The 15,865-nt window shown below is 39.8% G+C and overlaps 1 protein-coding gene across 1 annotated transcript in view; it reads right to left on the bottom strand.

Moving 5' to 3' along the window:
* Positions 1–512: 512 nt before the first annotated feature.
* kcnk10a (potassium channel, subfamily K, member 10a) overlaps positions 513–15,865 on the bottom strand; it is a 33,409-nt gene continuing 18,056 nt past the window's right edge. The window contains exons 4-8 of the mRNA XM_061747063.1: positions 14,878–15,038; positions 11,144–11,336; positions 2,586–2,728; positions 645–1,338; positions 513–548 (exon numbers count right to left, since the gene is read on the bottom strand). Of these exons, the coding sequence (XP_061603047.1) occupies positions 700–1,338; positions 2,586–2,728; positions 11,144–11,336; positions 14,878–15,038 (1,136 nt within the window). The 3' untranslated portion in view covers positions 513–548; positions 645–699. The remainder of the gene's footprint in view (positions 549–644; positions 1,339–2,585; positions 2,729–11,143; positions 11,337–14,877; positions 15,039–15,865) is intronic.

The raw sequence follows: 15,865 nt of genomic DNA on the forward strand, positions 1-15,865 counted from the left end.
ATGCCTACTCTTTCAAAACATGTATTTAACTTGGCAGCTTGATGGACTGAAAACTGTGGATATGACAGTCTAGTTCAGTTTTGAACCTCTCCGTGTCGTGCAATTTATTTTCCTCATTTGGCCAGTAATAATAATAATAATAATATATATATATATATATATATATATATATATATATATATATATATATATATATATATATATATATATATATATATATATATATATAAATTAATAATATTTATAATTATTATTATATTATATTCATAATATTTTATATATATTATTATTATTATCAGTATTATTATTATTATTATTATTATTATTATTCCTTTAATACGCCATTCTGCTAGCTGAGCTAGCCTCAGAAAAGGGTATGTTAGCTAAGTATTATGGTAGCTCACCTTGAATTTGATCTTTAGGTTTTCTTCTTCACAGATTAATGCGTCACCATGGGTCATCCTAACAGGCTTTAACTCGCCCTTTGCATCGGGCTTTTGGGTCCCAACAAGCTAGGAACGGCCCTGGCCACAGTGAATGTGTGAAACCTACAGTAAAAGCACGATAACATAACAATTAAAAAACCAAGTGTGCCTCTGCACACATACAAGTAAAGGACTGAAGGCACTAATGGTGGATAAAACCTGGTTTCTGAAGAGAACATTCTACGAGCTCAACTGAACCATCTTGAGCTCATCTTTATCGAATGTTTTCATTCTCTTTGGTCTGCTCTGGAGTTAATCCATTCAGCGTCTTGCAGGATCCTGCAAACACTGAAAAATTAGACAAGCTGGTGTTACATTCTTTGATTTCGTTCACATCCTCTCCTTCACCCTTTAGTTTTCCTTCGATGGCAGGGGCGCTGCAGTCGAATGTGGCCATGCTGCTGCTGTAGGCCTCGCTGTGAGGTCGGCGAGCCTCCTCTGGGATGTTCTTCTTCAGCTCCCTGTTCCTGCTGCGCTTCGTCAGCTTAGTGACGGAGCTGAGCCGGTTGAAAATGTTTTCCTCGGAGGCGGCGTTGTGGTCGGGAGGCTGCTGCTCGCACTGTTCGGACATGTGCAGACGGAGGTTGTTCAGCTTGGAGTCGATGCTTTCTTGAGAGGAGGTCTTGCAGTTGTTGGCGTCCAGGCTGTTGAAGAGGGCACGGCGCTCCGGGGACAGCATGTCCAGGGACACGGCCCGCTGGTCCAGGCCCAGCTGCCGTCTCTCCATGCTCCTCATGGTGGCGGCTCGCTGGAGCTTCTCGTGGACCTCCACGCTCATACGGCGACGCGTCTCCCGAATCTCTGCTCGCACGTTTGCTTTCCACTCCGCAGCGTGAGCCTTGATCTCTCCAACCTTCAGACAGGAATACAATGTTGTCAACGGTGTTTGTGTACTTCAAAGATGGTAATGCAGTGCCAATGAAATTACCGTTTTCAAGATACACGTAATAATAATAATAATAATAATAATAATAATAATAATAATAATGTTTATGGACATTCTACTTATGGAACTTTCAGTGGCAAGAATTCATTAAAACATTAAAAATATGGACACATGCCATTGAAAAACTGAAAGAACTGAATATTGACTGAACATTAGGGGTGTAACAATATATCGTGCCACGAAATTTTGCGATACAAAAAACGTCACGAAACGTGTCGTGGAGGTGACAAACTGTATCACAATATTGGGTTATTAATATTAATCTATTGTGTTGACTAGTAACGCACATCCGACCGCGCCTCGACCCGCGGACCAAAATCTTCCTCCGCTCAGAAGAAACTTTTGAGCTCTGAACTTTTACTCACGTAAGGCTGGTGTAGAGTTAAGCCTTACCTTATTAAATTAAACCTTTTTGGGGTCGTGAGTAGGATAAACACGGGGAAACTTCTGCTGAGTTCCAGTGTACTTTAATGTCCCTCAACAGTGTAGGATTTTAGAACATCAACACAGCAGCTAGTGCCGTACTGTGGCGTATCACTCCGCCCAATCTAAAACAGACTAATCGCTACAGATAAACTGACTAGTGTCATTATAGTCCCTGATTTACATCAGAATATAAAGAATATGTTTATAAAATAATGAACCCTGAATTACCAAAATAAACTTCTTAACAAAAATAAATCTCCTCTTACACTTATAAGGTGAGCATGAATCAATCCTTTTTAGGATGTAAAATTGTATGTATTTATTTACTTTTATTTATTTATTTAATTTTAGTTGTTAAATTTCTGTAAAAGAAAAAAGTCAGATCATACATGAGAGAAACTATTCAGTTTGTGGGTAAATATTTGTACTTGTATGAAACTGTAGATCATAATGTAAACCTGACATTTACTTTTAGTTCAGTTTGTGGAAAATGGTTGGCCTGGCTTTCTCTTTAAAACTTAAACAGTTATAAAGCATTACAAACTGGAACAATAGGACAAACCCACAGTATTGTTTTGTATTTTGTGTCTTTCAAATAAAAGACCATTTTTTCCAGTCATATGTTCCTCATTCAAGGTTGTTAAAAAAATACTGCTATAATATCGTGTCGTTATCGTGTGATTAGTGTATCGTTACACCCCTATTAATGACCTACAATGATAACATACCTCTTCTTTTGTCTTTTTGGACAACACCCTCAGCCAGTCACTGATCATATTCAGCACTGCAGCAAAGTAGGCCAGACCGCCCAGGATCCAGAACCACACCAGCGGCCGGTACCACTTACGGTACTCAATTTTCCGATCTCCACCTGATCAGAAAAACACAGAATGTATCTCAGCCTGATCGTTGGAAGTATTCGTTGGGGGGGGGGGGGTATTCAGAGGGGTTTCAGGTGGAGGTGGGACCACACAGCATCCCTGCCTGACTGGAGGAAAAAACCTTGTTGTTACTCACACACTCTTAAAGTTTTTGAGAATGACCTGAAATTTTGAATAAGTATTTAATAACGCTATGCGTCATGGTTGATGCATGCTATTGATTAGTTGATGCTGATAATGATATGTGTGTATATAACCAATATGGAGCAAGAAGAGTGTCATAATTCGCAAATGCACACACTGTTTCACAAATGCACAGGACAAGTTTCACAAATGCACACACCGATTTGCAAATGCACAAAACAATTCACACGTTCGTAGGACAAGATATACAGTACAAATGTATTTTTGATGCACACACAAATATAACCTGATTTACAAACTTTTTTTTGTCTATGAGCTGCGCTGGATTTGCGTGTGACTTTTGAGACTCCTCTGACGTGACTCGATCCACAAATGCGCTTTTTTTAACACAGAAGGATCTGCAACCAATCAGATGTCTTCCTTTGTTTCAGCCAATCATAAGAGCGCACCCCACGTGGGGGACGATTTAGTCGACGGCTCTGGTTGAACGGCCCCACAAACCATCTCCGATTGCGTTGTTTTCTTCACCGAGATCACAAGAAAAGCAGAGCAGTGATCTCCTCTCCATCCCGCGTTGCTGTCTGGTTTATTTATCTTTACTCCACCAACTCCAAATATGAATCACTTTTCTAAGCGAACTGCACTAACGCAGTTCAAACAGCAGGTGTATCCGCCCCTTTAATCTGATTGGTTTAGAGCAGGGGTCACCAACCCGGTGCCCGCGGGCACCAGGTCGCCCGCAGCGACCACATCAGTCGCCCGCAGGCCAGTTCTAAAAATAGCACTAATCACGAACTAGCTGTCTAAAATTGTATTTAATTGTGTTGCTATTCTTTTGAAATTACATTCACAGTGATGTAAATACATAAAAACGTATATTAAAAAAAAAATATATATATATATAAATCGTGAAAAAGTACGAGCGCTGACGTAATAAGGGTCAAGGCTGATTTATGGTTCCGCGTTACACCAACGCAGAGCCTACGGCGTAGGGTACGCGGTGACGTGCGCCGTACGATGCGTGTCGCCGTGTACCCTACGCCGTAGGCTCTGCGTCGATATAACGCGGAACCATAAGAGGTCCGTCTAGTGCGCATGACCAACCACAGCTTTGCTGAGATGAGCTCGGAGTGCGGAGCAGACAGAAGCGATTTTTACGGACAAAAAATGACGGAAAAAAGGAAGAAAACTTACCATTTTCATAGTGAATGGGAGGTAGAGTTCTTTTTTTACCAACGTCAAAGAAAACTGTCTTATTTTGCGGTGCGACTGTGGCGGCGGCTAAGCGGCACAATGTGGAGAGACACTTCAGTAAGTGTCACAAAAGCTACAATGTTAACTACCCACCGGGCAGCGCCCTACGGACGGAAAAAGCGCGGGAGTTAAAGGCAGCTTTGGGCAAACAACAGTCTTTTTTTACGAGGCCGGGGAAAAACTCTCAAAAAGCAACCAAGGCCTCATTTAGAGCTGCACATTTTTTGATGAAAAAGAAGAAGGCGTTTTCAGACGGGACATTCTCAAAGAATCAATGATGATTATTGCGAACATTGTATTAAAAGATGAGAAAAATGGAACAGATATCCTCTCCACTCTCCCCGATGTCCAGCTGGGTGCGAGCACGATGGCTAGAAGAGTGTCTGATATGTCTGGGAACTTGACAGAGCAGCTGGACCGGGATCTGGAGAGGTGCAGGTGGTTTAGCATCCAGTGTGACGAGTCTGTGGACAACAGCAGTCCTGCGCAGCTGATGATCTTTATTCGGATGGTATTTGATGATTTCTCTACAAAGGAAGAACTCCTGACACTGCTGCCCCTGAAGACAACTACGAGGGGAGTCGACATTTATAACGCAGTTAAGAGTTTTTTAGTGGAGAAAAAAGTACCACTGGAAAAGCTGGTATCGGTGACAACAGACGGAGCTCCTGCTATGACCGGCCGGCATGCAGGTTTCATCGCACACTGTAAAGGTGATGTAGACTTCCCACCATTTCTGCATTACCACTGCATCATTCACCAGCAGGCGATATGTGCAAAAGTGACGGGCTTTGAGCATGTGATGACTCCCGTCGTGAAGATCATAAACGGCATCCGCTCCAAAGCGAAACAGCACAGGACATTGAAGGTGCTATTGGAGGAGCTGGAAGCTGAATATGGGGACCTGTTACTGCACACAGAAATCCCATGGCTAAGCAGAGGACGGATTTTACAATGCTTTTTGTTGCTTTTGGGTGAAATCAAAGAGTTCATGCAGTCCAAAGGTGAAGACACGTCCCTGCTGGAGGACACTGAGTGGATACTTGCATCTTTAACTGACATCACTGGGAAACTAAACCATTTGAACTGTGAGCTGCAGGGCAAAGATAAGACTGTTGCTGACATGATAAGTTCTGTCAATGCATTTAAAGCTAAGATGAGCATTTTCTCCATGCATTTACAGAGGAAAAAAGCGCTGCACTTTCCTTCTGTGCAGTCAGTGTTGAAAGAGTCTTTTGACAAAGCTGCAGAAAAGTACTCTCAAGTCATAAACAGACTCGGGCAAGAGTTTGAGAACAGGTTTTGTGACTTTGATCAGCTCGAGCCATGTGTGTCATTCATTTCCAATCCATTCATGCAAGTGGATACGACATGCATTCCTGAGCAACTAAGTGCAACATTCAACTTGGATGTTGGACAGGTGGAGATTGAAATTGCAACATTGCAAAATGACCTCCATCTCAAAGCCCACTAGGCCGCACCAAACTTCTGGTGCCTTGCAGACACTGAAAAGTATAGTGGTGTATAAACAGCAGCCATGAAGGTTGCCAGCATGTTTGGTTCAACATATCTGTGTGAATCAGCCTTTTCTGACATGAACTCCATTAAAAACAAACACAGAACACGCCTCACTGTTGCACATCTGCAAGAGTCACTCAGAGTTGCAGTGTCAACTTATGTCCCAGATTACAGTACACTGGTGAAGAGCATGCAATGCCAGGTTTCCCACTAACAGACAAACTGTTGAAAAACTGTTACAGATGTGTTACTAAGTTTAATGGACATGATAATTTGTTTTAATGGCTGCAAATGTAGTGATTAGTACAAATGTGATAAGATTTATTTTAAAAGGAGTTATTTTTTGTTAAATCTTATATTATTGTTCATTTTTACAAACATGATTCAGAGTTCATAATTTGATCAAAACTGTTAGTGGCTTGTGAAAATTAAAAAAACTTTCCTGCAAAATGTTGTGGAAGTGATCATTTGAAAATGAAACTCTTGGAAAGGTAAATAAGAAATTAAATATTAATTCAATTTAATTGATTAATTAATATATTGTTTCCTACCTTGTTTAATCATTCTGAATAATCATTTTTGATGAATCATTAACGATTAGTGTCTTCATTAATAATAATGTTAAATTAAAGGTAAACTGTGTAACTTTCTTATTTCAGAAGTGTTTTATCAAAGTGGTAGCCCTTTGCATTACTCCGTGCCCTTGAAGTAGCTCTCCGTTTCAAGAAGGTTGGTGACCCCTGGTTTAGAGTAAGTTGTGTTTTATCCACTGCTCTGCGTCCACCACGTGGGGTTCGCTCTTATGATTGGCTGAAACAAAGGAAGACATCTGATTGATTGCAGATCCTTCCGTGTTAAAAAAAAAAACGTATATTCGTAAAAAAAAAAACATATAAAGTATATTCCCCGAATGCTTTTCGTCGTCATTTGCGGACTTAATCAAAAAAAACAACATGGCGGACATTTCTTATTTTTTAGTGAATAAAATCAATATTTTGAGTTAGTTTTTGCATAAAAATGTGTTTTGATTACATTTCTAGCGAGAAATATACAGTATATTTTACTTTCATAATATTCACTCAGTGAATGTATATAATCACTCGCTTGCCCGTTGTTGCAAAGTCTTTTTCAAACGTCGCCAGAATAAAGGCTGATTTATGATTCTTTACACCAACGCAGAGCCTACGGTGTAGGTTACATGGCGACGCGCGCCGTACGCCGTACCCTACGCCGTACGCCATACCCTACGCCGTAGGCTCTGTGTTGATTTAACGCGGATCCATAAATCAGCTCCCGAGCCGGCAGGCAGAAAATCCCGAAAGTTTCGGAGAAAATTTCTTAACAGGCGTAGCTACAACTGTTAGATTTCATCTATTAAACCAACATTTATCTTCCTAAATGATTTATTTCAGCCAGCGGTAATTCTCCACAGAGATGCAGGTGGTTGTCCCCCTCCTTGAGCCCCTGAATACAGACTACCGCTGCCTGCTGGTATGGAGGGGAATTACCTCTCACGCATGCGCAGAACGTACGTGCTAGTTCGCCGTCGGGTGTCATATTTGCGGTGTGTCTAGAGCTTCTTTTTGAGCCCGACCCAGCGCGACACAGGCGACGCGAGGCGACACAGCAGTCGGCCGACAGCGGGCAACGTCGGGTTGGTGTGTCCTGGGCTTATAATGAGTGCACTTGTCTGTCCTGCAGCTAAGCAACCTCACAACATGATACTGCCACCCCCATGCTTCACACATGCTGTTCTCAGAACTGCAAGTTTACATTTTTCTCCAAACATAATAATAATGATGAAATAGTTTCATTTAATTCCCATCAGACAACAGGACATATCTCAAAAATGATCTTTGTGGATGTAGTATTTAGAAAGTGGTCTGAACATGGCCTCACGAATCTACACCAACTTCATAAGAATAGTAGCCTTAAATCATTTGAACAGTTAAAAGAGGAATTTATGCTCCCCAACACAGACTTCTACAGATATTTACAATTAAGGAACTTTTTAACGAGACATAAAGATTGGGACAAAGTCTTGGAGCCTACTCCATTTGAACTGCTCTTGATAAGAATTCAAACAGGAAACGGAAATAAAGTAATGGATCAGCTAATGCAGGGGTCAGCAACCCAAAATGTTTTAGAGCCATATTGGAACAAAAACACAAAAAACAAATATGTCTGGAACCGCAAAAAATGAAAAGTCTTGTATCAGCCTTAGAATGAAGACAACACATGCTGCATGTTTCTATATTAGTTAGAACTGGGGGAGATTTATTTTTTCATTATGCACTTTGAAAAAAACAAGTTGAAATTTCGAGAAAAAAGTCGAAATGTCGAGGAAATAGACAAAATTTCATGAAAAAAGTCGAAATGTCGAGAAGAAAGTCAAAATTTCGAGAAAAAAGTCAAAATGTCGAGCTTAATGTTGAAGTACAATCTCGAGAAAAAAGTCTAAATGTTGAGAAAAAAGTCTAAATGTCGAGGAAATAAACAAAATTTAATGAAAAAAGTCAAAATTTTGAGAAAAAAGTCTAAATGTTGAGATTGAAAAGGAAAAGAAAAAGGAAGAAAAAAGAGAAAAAAAGGAGAAAAAAAAGAAGAAAAAGGAAAAAAAGAGAAAAAAAGAAGAAAAAAAGGGAAAAAAAGAGGGAAAAAAAAGGATAAAAAGAAGAAAAAAGGGAAAAAAAAGGTTAAACATTTTTGAAAAAGCTCCAGGAGCCACCAGGGCGGCGCTAAAGAGCCTCATGCGGCTCTAGAGCCGCGGGTTGTCGACTCCTGAGCTAATGGATCAATCACGGAAAGTGATTGGACTTTTCTATGAAGCGTTCTTAGGCATGGATTTAAACAATACATTAAGGATAAAAGAAAGATGGGAAATTGAAATGAATACGGATATATCACAGGACATATGGGAGGAAATATGCACAGAAGCACACTTAGTCACCAATTCAAATAACTGGAGGGGAATACAAATGGAAAGTAATCACAAGGTTCTTTTGGACACCAGAAATAGTGGCCAAAATGGGTCCGACACTCTAATAAATGCTGGAGAAACTGTGGCCTGCAGATAGGCAACCATACTCACATATTCTGGACATGCTCAAAATTAAATACATATTGGGAAGATGTGGCCCTGGTGAGGCCCTTTCAGTAGCTTTTAATCAAGATTTCATAAGAGATCCGACAGTGGCGATACTAGGTGTGATACCGGAAGGAATTGAGAGTAGAGGTAAAAATTATCTCTTACAGATATTACTGACAGCAGCAATTAAGTGCATCACTATTAAGTGGTTAAAATCTGACTCCTGAACATACAACATGTGGACTGAAAAAGTCTGGGAAATCTTTCAGATGGAACAGATAACATACTCTCTTAGACTTCAGAAAAGTGTTTTTCTTAAAAGGTGGAGCCCTATGGAGGATTTTTAGTGCCAGAATTAAATAAATAAATACATCATTAATTAATTAAAATGGGAATGAAATATATCATTCATTAGTTAAATTGTCATTAATTAATTAAAATTGGAATTAAATATTTCATTAATTAATTAAAATACAACTAATTTTAAGTAAAAAAATACATTTAATTATTTCAGTATTTATTTCAGTATTTAAGCAGACCAAAGCAGTGGATTCCACTAGATTCATGTTAGTCCCGCCCACTGAGTTTGACAAGTGAAACTGACAGTTTGACATTTCATGATTCACATGCAACACGAATTAAACACATTAATTAAATGTGTCATTAATTAATTAAATACTGAAATAATTAAAAAAAAAATTTTTACTTAAAATGAATTGTATTTTAATTAATTAATGACATATTTCATTCCAATTTTAATGAATGAATGACACAATTAATGAATTATATATTGAATTCCCATTTTAATTATTTAATGACACATTTAATTCATTAATGATACATTTAATTAATTAATTATATATTTAATTCCCATTTTAATTAATTAATGAAACATTTAATTAATTAATTAGGGATGTATTTATTTATTCATTTATTTATTTAATTTTGGCACTAAAAATCCTCCATATAGCCCTGCCGTGGCTCTGTTAACGCAATGAATACTCTCCTACACATTCTGAGTAATACATAAGACACACTCATCCACACACACCCTCCCCCACCCCGCCCCCTTTTTATTTATTTTTTCATATTTATTATTTTTATGTACTTTATTTATTTATTTATTTATTATTATTTTCCTCTCCTACTGTGTCTCGCTCTTATCTTTATTGCTTTGCTAATTAAATGGTGCAAACTAGTCTGTGGGTACAGACGGAATAAATGCAAAACGGTAGACAATGTGTATGTAAAGGAATGTATAAGTTACTGATACTGAAATAAAAACTTAGTTAAAAAAAAAAGATCTTTGACCCATGTGCAGCTAAAAACTGTAATCTGGCATTTTTATAGTGGTTTTGGAGCAGCAGCCTTCTCCCACTCCCACTGTTGGTGAGCTCCTGTGGACTGGACTGAATCAGTTGTGGAGCAAAGCAAATTGGATTTAAATACAATATAACCAGTACTGGAGTTGAGGGGGGATGAGGGGGGATGAGATCCCCCCTGAAATAAAAAGGGTCAAAATCATCCCCCCTGTAAAACTGCCATCCCCCCTTTCCATCCCATATGTCATTTCATCAATGAATGTGGTTTTACTGATATTTCAACATTTAGAGTCATCACCAGAAAAATAACACCAGAAAAATAACTAATTTGACCATTTTCACCCGTTTAAGGTAAATTTTCACTTGAAATAAGTAGGAAAATCTGCCAGTGGAACAAGATTTATCTTCTCATTACAAGCAAAAAAATCTTGTTCCACTGGCAGATTTTTCTACTTATTTCAAGTGAAAATCACTTGAAACAGGTGAAAAATTGTTGTTTTTTCCAGTGATGAGTCTTGTTTTAAGTGTAATGAGATGTTTTTACTAAAATGAGACATTTTAACTAGAAATAAGACAAATATTCTTGTTAAGATTGTGAGTTTTTCCAGTGATCCATTTTACTTATCCTGTGAAGGACAGAGTCCTATTGATAAGTTCAGAAAAGTGTTTTTATTGTTGTGTTTTGATGTATTTGATGTAAGCCCAGTGGATATTTAAAGCTTACAGAAGGCTGCATTTAACTGCTGCTATGTCATTCCTGCAGTATTTCTGCAGGTGTTTTGGTCACTGCTATTATTTGTAATATATTATATTATTTGTAATCAGCACAAATGATCTGTCCCCATATGATCAAATCCACCATCCCCCCTGATTTTTTTTTACAACTCCAGAATATAACCAGACTATAAGCGGATTAGTTATTATTTTCCTTGCATTTGCTCCAAGATTTCTTTTTTGTAAAGGGATGTTTTGCAAATAAATTAACCACAAAAACTGAAAACACTGAATTTCCCTTCATGAAAGAATGTGACATAAGGGTCACAACAGACGACAAGTGTGAGTCAAGATGAAGATCTCACCTGCCACATAATCACCTATTCCAACTGTTGTCAGGGTAATGACGACAAAATACGTGGAGTCCAGCCCCGTCCAGCCCTCGATGTGTTTGAAGATCACGGCTGGGATGGTGACGAACAGGATGCAGCCAACCAAGATGAAGAGGAGGGTGGAGGCCACGCGGATGTTCGTCTGACTGATCTGGTTATGTTTCTTCTGAGAACAAACAAACCCACGCTCGTCAAATTAATCCCCATTTTTATGGCATCTGTGTGTATTTAGATCGCAAATGGAGCCTGTCTGGGGGACTCTGAAGCATCTTTCTAGCCACGCTGCCAAAACCCTGAATGAACCATTTAGAGATAATTGTACATTATTCAGTGATTATACTGATTGTGCAGCATAAGCTCCAAACATGATGCACAAATTATGTTCACAATTACTGATTTATTTCAACAAGAACCCATCCCAGCAGGGTACTCATTGCATATGGACCATAGGATGTTGAACAGGGGTATTCAACTAGATTAGGCAGGGGGCCACATCTGCAAAAAGACTGCATGGAGAGGGCCGCACTGCGTGTGCGCACAAAGCGCGCAGGCGGAAAATTTGGGGGTTTTCAAAATGTATTTTGCACTCAAAGACAAAGATTTATGTATATATATAATACATTTGTGCACAGGAATGAGCAGGAGAATATATCTGTCTAGTTTACAAATGAATTATGTATTAATTGTCTCCAGATTTAGTCATTGTAAACCATGCATTGTGCAAACTTAATGAAGTTGATATTGACCTACTTTTAATAAAAAAACCATAATGACAAAGCACCACTTTCCACCAATATTTCCTTATTTGAATATTATATTAAGCATTGAGCACAAGCATTTCAGTCCATAGTAGCCAGTTTGATGTTATAAATAAGCAACCAAAATATTAACCATAAGCTCCTTTATTTATGACACATCTGTGCATTTTATCAGCAAAACAAAACAATTGCATGAAATTATAAGAGGCTTAGAAGTTCAATCTGAAATGCCAAGTTCTCATTTAGAGATTCAAATGAAAAACATTTCAGGTCAATCCTAGAAGCCTAATGATGTAAACAAGTCCTCTATAAACGGAGGTTAATAACAAATAATGTGACAAACATTATCACTGTGCAACACTGGCAAAAAATCTGAAGTAAAAAACATCTCCAACAGAGATTAACATGTACAAACTCTGTCCAATGAATCATTAACCAACTGAAAAGGCTACCAAGCGTCTTAAACTTTTATTAATTAACAAAACGCGATATGTAAACCATGTTAGTTTGGCTTACTTTGTCACTTCCGGCTGACGCCGTCCGCCGACGATCGGGACAACACTACTCCCCCCCCTTTTTTGAAATATGACCAGGGGCGCAAAATATGCACTATTACAGAATGGATGTTCTGCTTTCTTTCTATTGTTTTATATTAATTTATATACAATTTTAAGTCAAGCAGGACAGGTTTCTGTTTAAGAAAGATACGTATTTTATTCAGTTCATTTTGTTATTTTGTATTAAAGTGAATTGCTGGATAATAATGTGTTTTCCATGTGTTCATGGCATTCAAAAATATGCATCTAATTCAATTCAGGTTCGAGTCAAACAGTTAAAAAATCGTTTCATCCACCAAAAAAGGGGCTGAAAAAATTCACCATGCCAGGAAGGGTGAAGGCCATCGGGTTGGCCGGCCCTGCCGATGAGGTGGCCCTTATTTATTTTTCAGGGAGTTGGCAACACTAACTGGGCTGCACGCTGACTCGGGCGGCTGCTAGCGGCTGCTAGCAGGGTTAGATGCAGTTTAGTCATCCAGTCCTACAGGCGTCACGGCCGGACTGACGTTGGGAGGAGCCATCATAGCTCCAGGCTCCTTCAGCATTTCCATGCTGCAACAGAACTTCCTCCGCTTTCAAATGTAATTTCTGCACCTCGTTAGCGGCAGCTGTCGGCTGTTAGCCTGCCGGCTATGGTCCCATTATTTTACATCTTTCCTCAGGGAACCAAATCATTTGTCCAGACCAGTTCCGAATTGTGATTTGTGAGATTAGGATGGATGACAGAACCAGCAGCAGAGATCATATTGTATCTTTTCTTCATCATCCATCCATCCATCCATCCATCATCTATACCCGATTTATCCTTTGCAGGGTCACGGGGGTCTGCTGGAGTCTATCCCAGCTAATTCAGGCGAGAGGCAGGAGTTACACCCTTGACAGGTCATCAGTCCATCACAGGGCCACATAGATACAAACAACAAGACACACTCACACCTACGGGCAATTTAGAATCATCAGTTAACCTACTACGCATGTTTTCCTGATGTGTTGTTCTTGTCCTCTCAACCTGGTCTTTCCTGAGTCTTGTTCTGTCAGAGGTTACTTCCTGTTAAAGGAGAGTGTAGCCTACTCGTGCTACCCGGGGTCAACTGACAGGAAAGAGGACACGGGGTTTCGTGGAGAAATTCTTTGATTTTTTATTTCACCAAGACACAGACGTGTATCAGTACACTCGGCAGCTCTGTGTCATCCCTCTGAGCTTTGCCGGTGTGCAGCCGCTCTTTAAATACCCAGGCAGGGTGGAGAGATTGATTGGGCACAGGTGTGCCCAATCAGCTGGACCAGGCCCGCGCCACCTGTGTGCTGCTCCCCCGTAAACAACGGCCAATCCTCCACCCTGCCACAGAGAGGTTTTCCTTTCCACAGTCGCCTGGTGCTGGATCAGGATTGGATCCAGGAGAAGTTTAGATGCAATCTGTTGCTTTCCTTGGTGTAGCTGTAATTATTATAGTATTAATTAGCCTAATTTGTAACGAGTTGAGATGTGTTGTTGAAGGGCCTTGAAGTGACATTTGTCGTGATTTGGTGTTCAATAAAGCTGATGTGAATTGAATTAGTTGTAGCTTTTTTTTCTTGTCAATTTTCAATATATTATTATTTATTATTACTTTTGTCAGTGTGAAGTCATGAGTTCTTCTTTATTTCATGGAATGGAACCAAAAAATGTATTGATGTTAAACATATTGATGTTTGTGGTCCAATGTGAGATGTCCACTGCACTAGAGGGCTGCATTGGGATCGGGTCCCACCGGGTCTCGCAAATCTGCACCTATATTGGTCCCACATGAACTGGCCAGGTGGATTCTCCTATGTGGCTCGGATGGGACCCAGGTAAGACACCTGGGCCCTTGTCCATTCATCACACATGTACCTGAGCAGAACCTCTGAGAGAGATTCACATGCAACAAACAAGGGGCCCAGGGACAGTCCCAGAGGGCTCCCATTTTTCAGCCCATTAGAGATAAGAAAATGTAGATCTCATGGTGGAATGTGTGTGGTCCATGTTTGTTTCTAAAGCAGCACAGAACTGAATTATACAACAACTGCAACGGACAGGACTTGTTCTCTAAAGTCAAGCTCATATGCAAAACTACGTCTGGAAACAAGCCAAAGTTCTTCTGCTTCATTGCGAAGAAGGGAACAATTCAAACTATCTTTCTAAGAAATTAAGCTGCTGTGTCACACTTGAAATCAAGTCCATCATCTGCAAAATTTAAACCCCACATTAACTTGAATTGTGATTTCTTTCGTTTGCAATGATTTTGCATCATATTCTGTAGATCTGAGGTTTCTAAACCAAAGTCTTTTGGCATTATTAGAGCCTCCTTTATCATATTTCTTTTAACATTTCATGACAGACTAAAGTATAATGATGGAGTGTGTTACGCACCCGAAACATTTTCTCCACCTTGGCAATGCATTTCACAAATATGGTACCGAGCTGGTCCCCAACCCCTGCCAGAAGGAAGCCAAACAGCGGGATGCCAAAAATTGCATACAGAATGCAGAAAATCTTCCCTCCCTCGGTGCTCGGAGCGATGTTTCCATATCCTGGAGGACAGAAGGAGACAGAGAAGGTGTGACTGCACTGCATGAAGGAATGGAAGCACAAACTAGATGTAGGCACAGAAATGGATTTAGCCAACATATCAGCCATCCGTCTGTTCTCCCAGGAACATGGATGTTAGACAGCTGCTGAAGGGCTTTCAAGCTGCGCTGCAGAACTGGAGGGAACAAAGTGCATATATTCTACATATGTATTTATATAGCGTACACATCTTCAGTTTCCTATTTCACCATGGATCACACTATGGGAAGCTTTCTTTATATTTTAGCGTTATTTCCGCGTAGATAAGAGTGAGTTTGATGCTCCTTAACAAGTTTGGTCCGAGGATCAACATCAACCGCCAGCGAGCCCTTGCTCCTGGTGAACCATAAATCAGCCTAGGCTGATTTATGGTTCACCATAATTCAGCCTAGGCTGATTTATGGTTCCGCGTCACACCAACGCTGAGCCGATGGCGTAAGGTTCGCAGCGACGCGCACGTACGGTGCACGTCGCTGCGAACCTTACGCCGTCGGCTACGCCGTCTATTTAACTCGGAACCATAATTCAGGCGGAGCGGATTTGGTCATGATGTTTAAACTGTGTTTTTTGATTAATAAGCACGGTTTTTAATTATTTTGCGTTGGATAAATGTAGCAAATAAAATCGTTGGGACCATCCAGCTCCTCACCCATCAGATACTTGTTTCACGTGAGCAGTTCAGGTAAAAACGGCAGTCAAATCAGCAAAAATGTCAGTTTGCTGGATGAAATATATTAATTCCTGATAAAATAAGTTTGTTAGTGCACAGCTCTGCTCCTGTACACATGTG

The sequence above is a fragment of the Cololabis saira genome, chromosome 18 (assembly GCF_033807715.1).
Source record: "Cololabis saira isolate AMF1-May2022 chromosome 18, fColSai1.1, whole genome shotgun sequence".
Classification (NCBI taxonomy): Eukaryota; Metazoa; Chordata; class Actinopteri; order Beloniformes; family Belonidae; genus Cololabis; species Cololabis saira.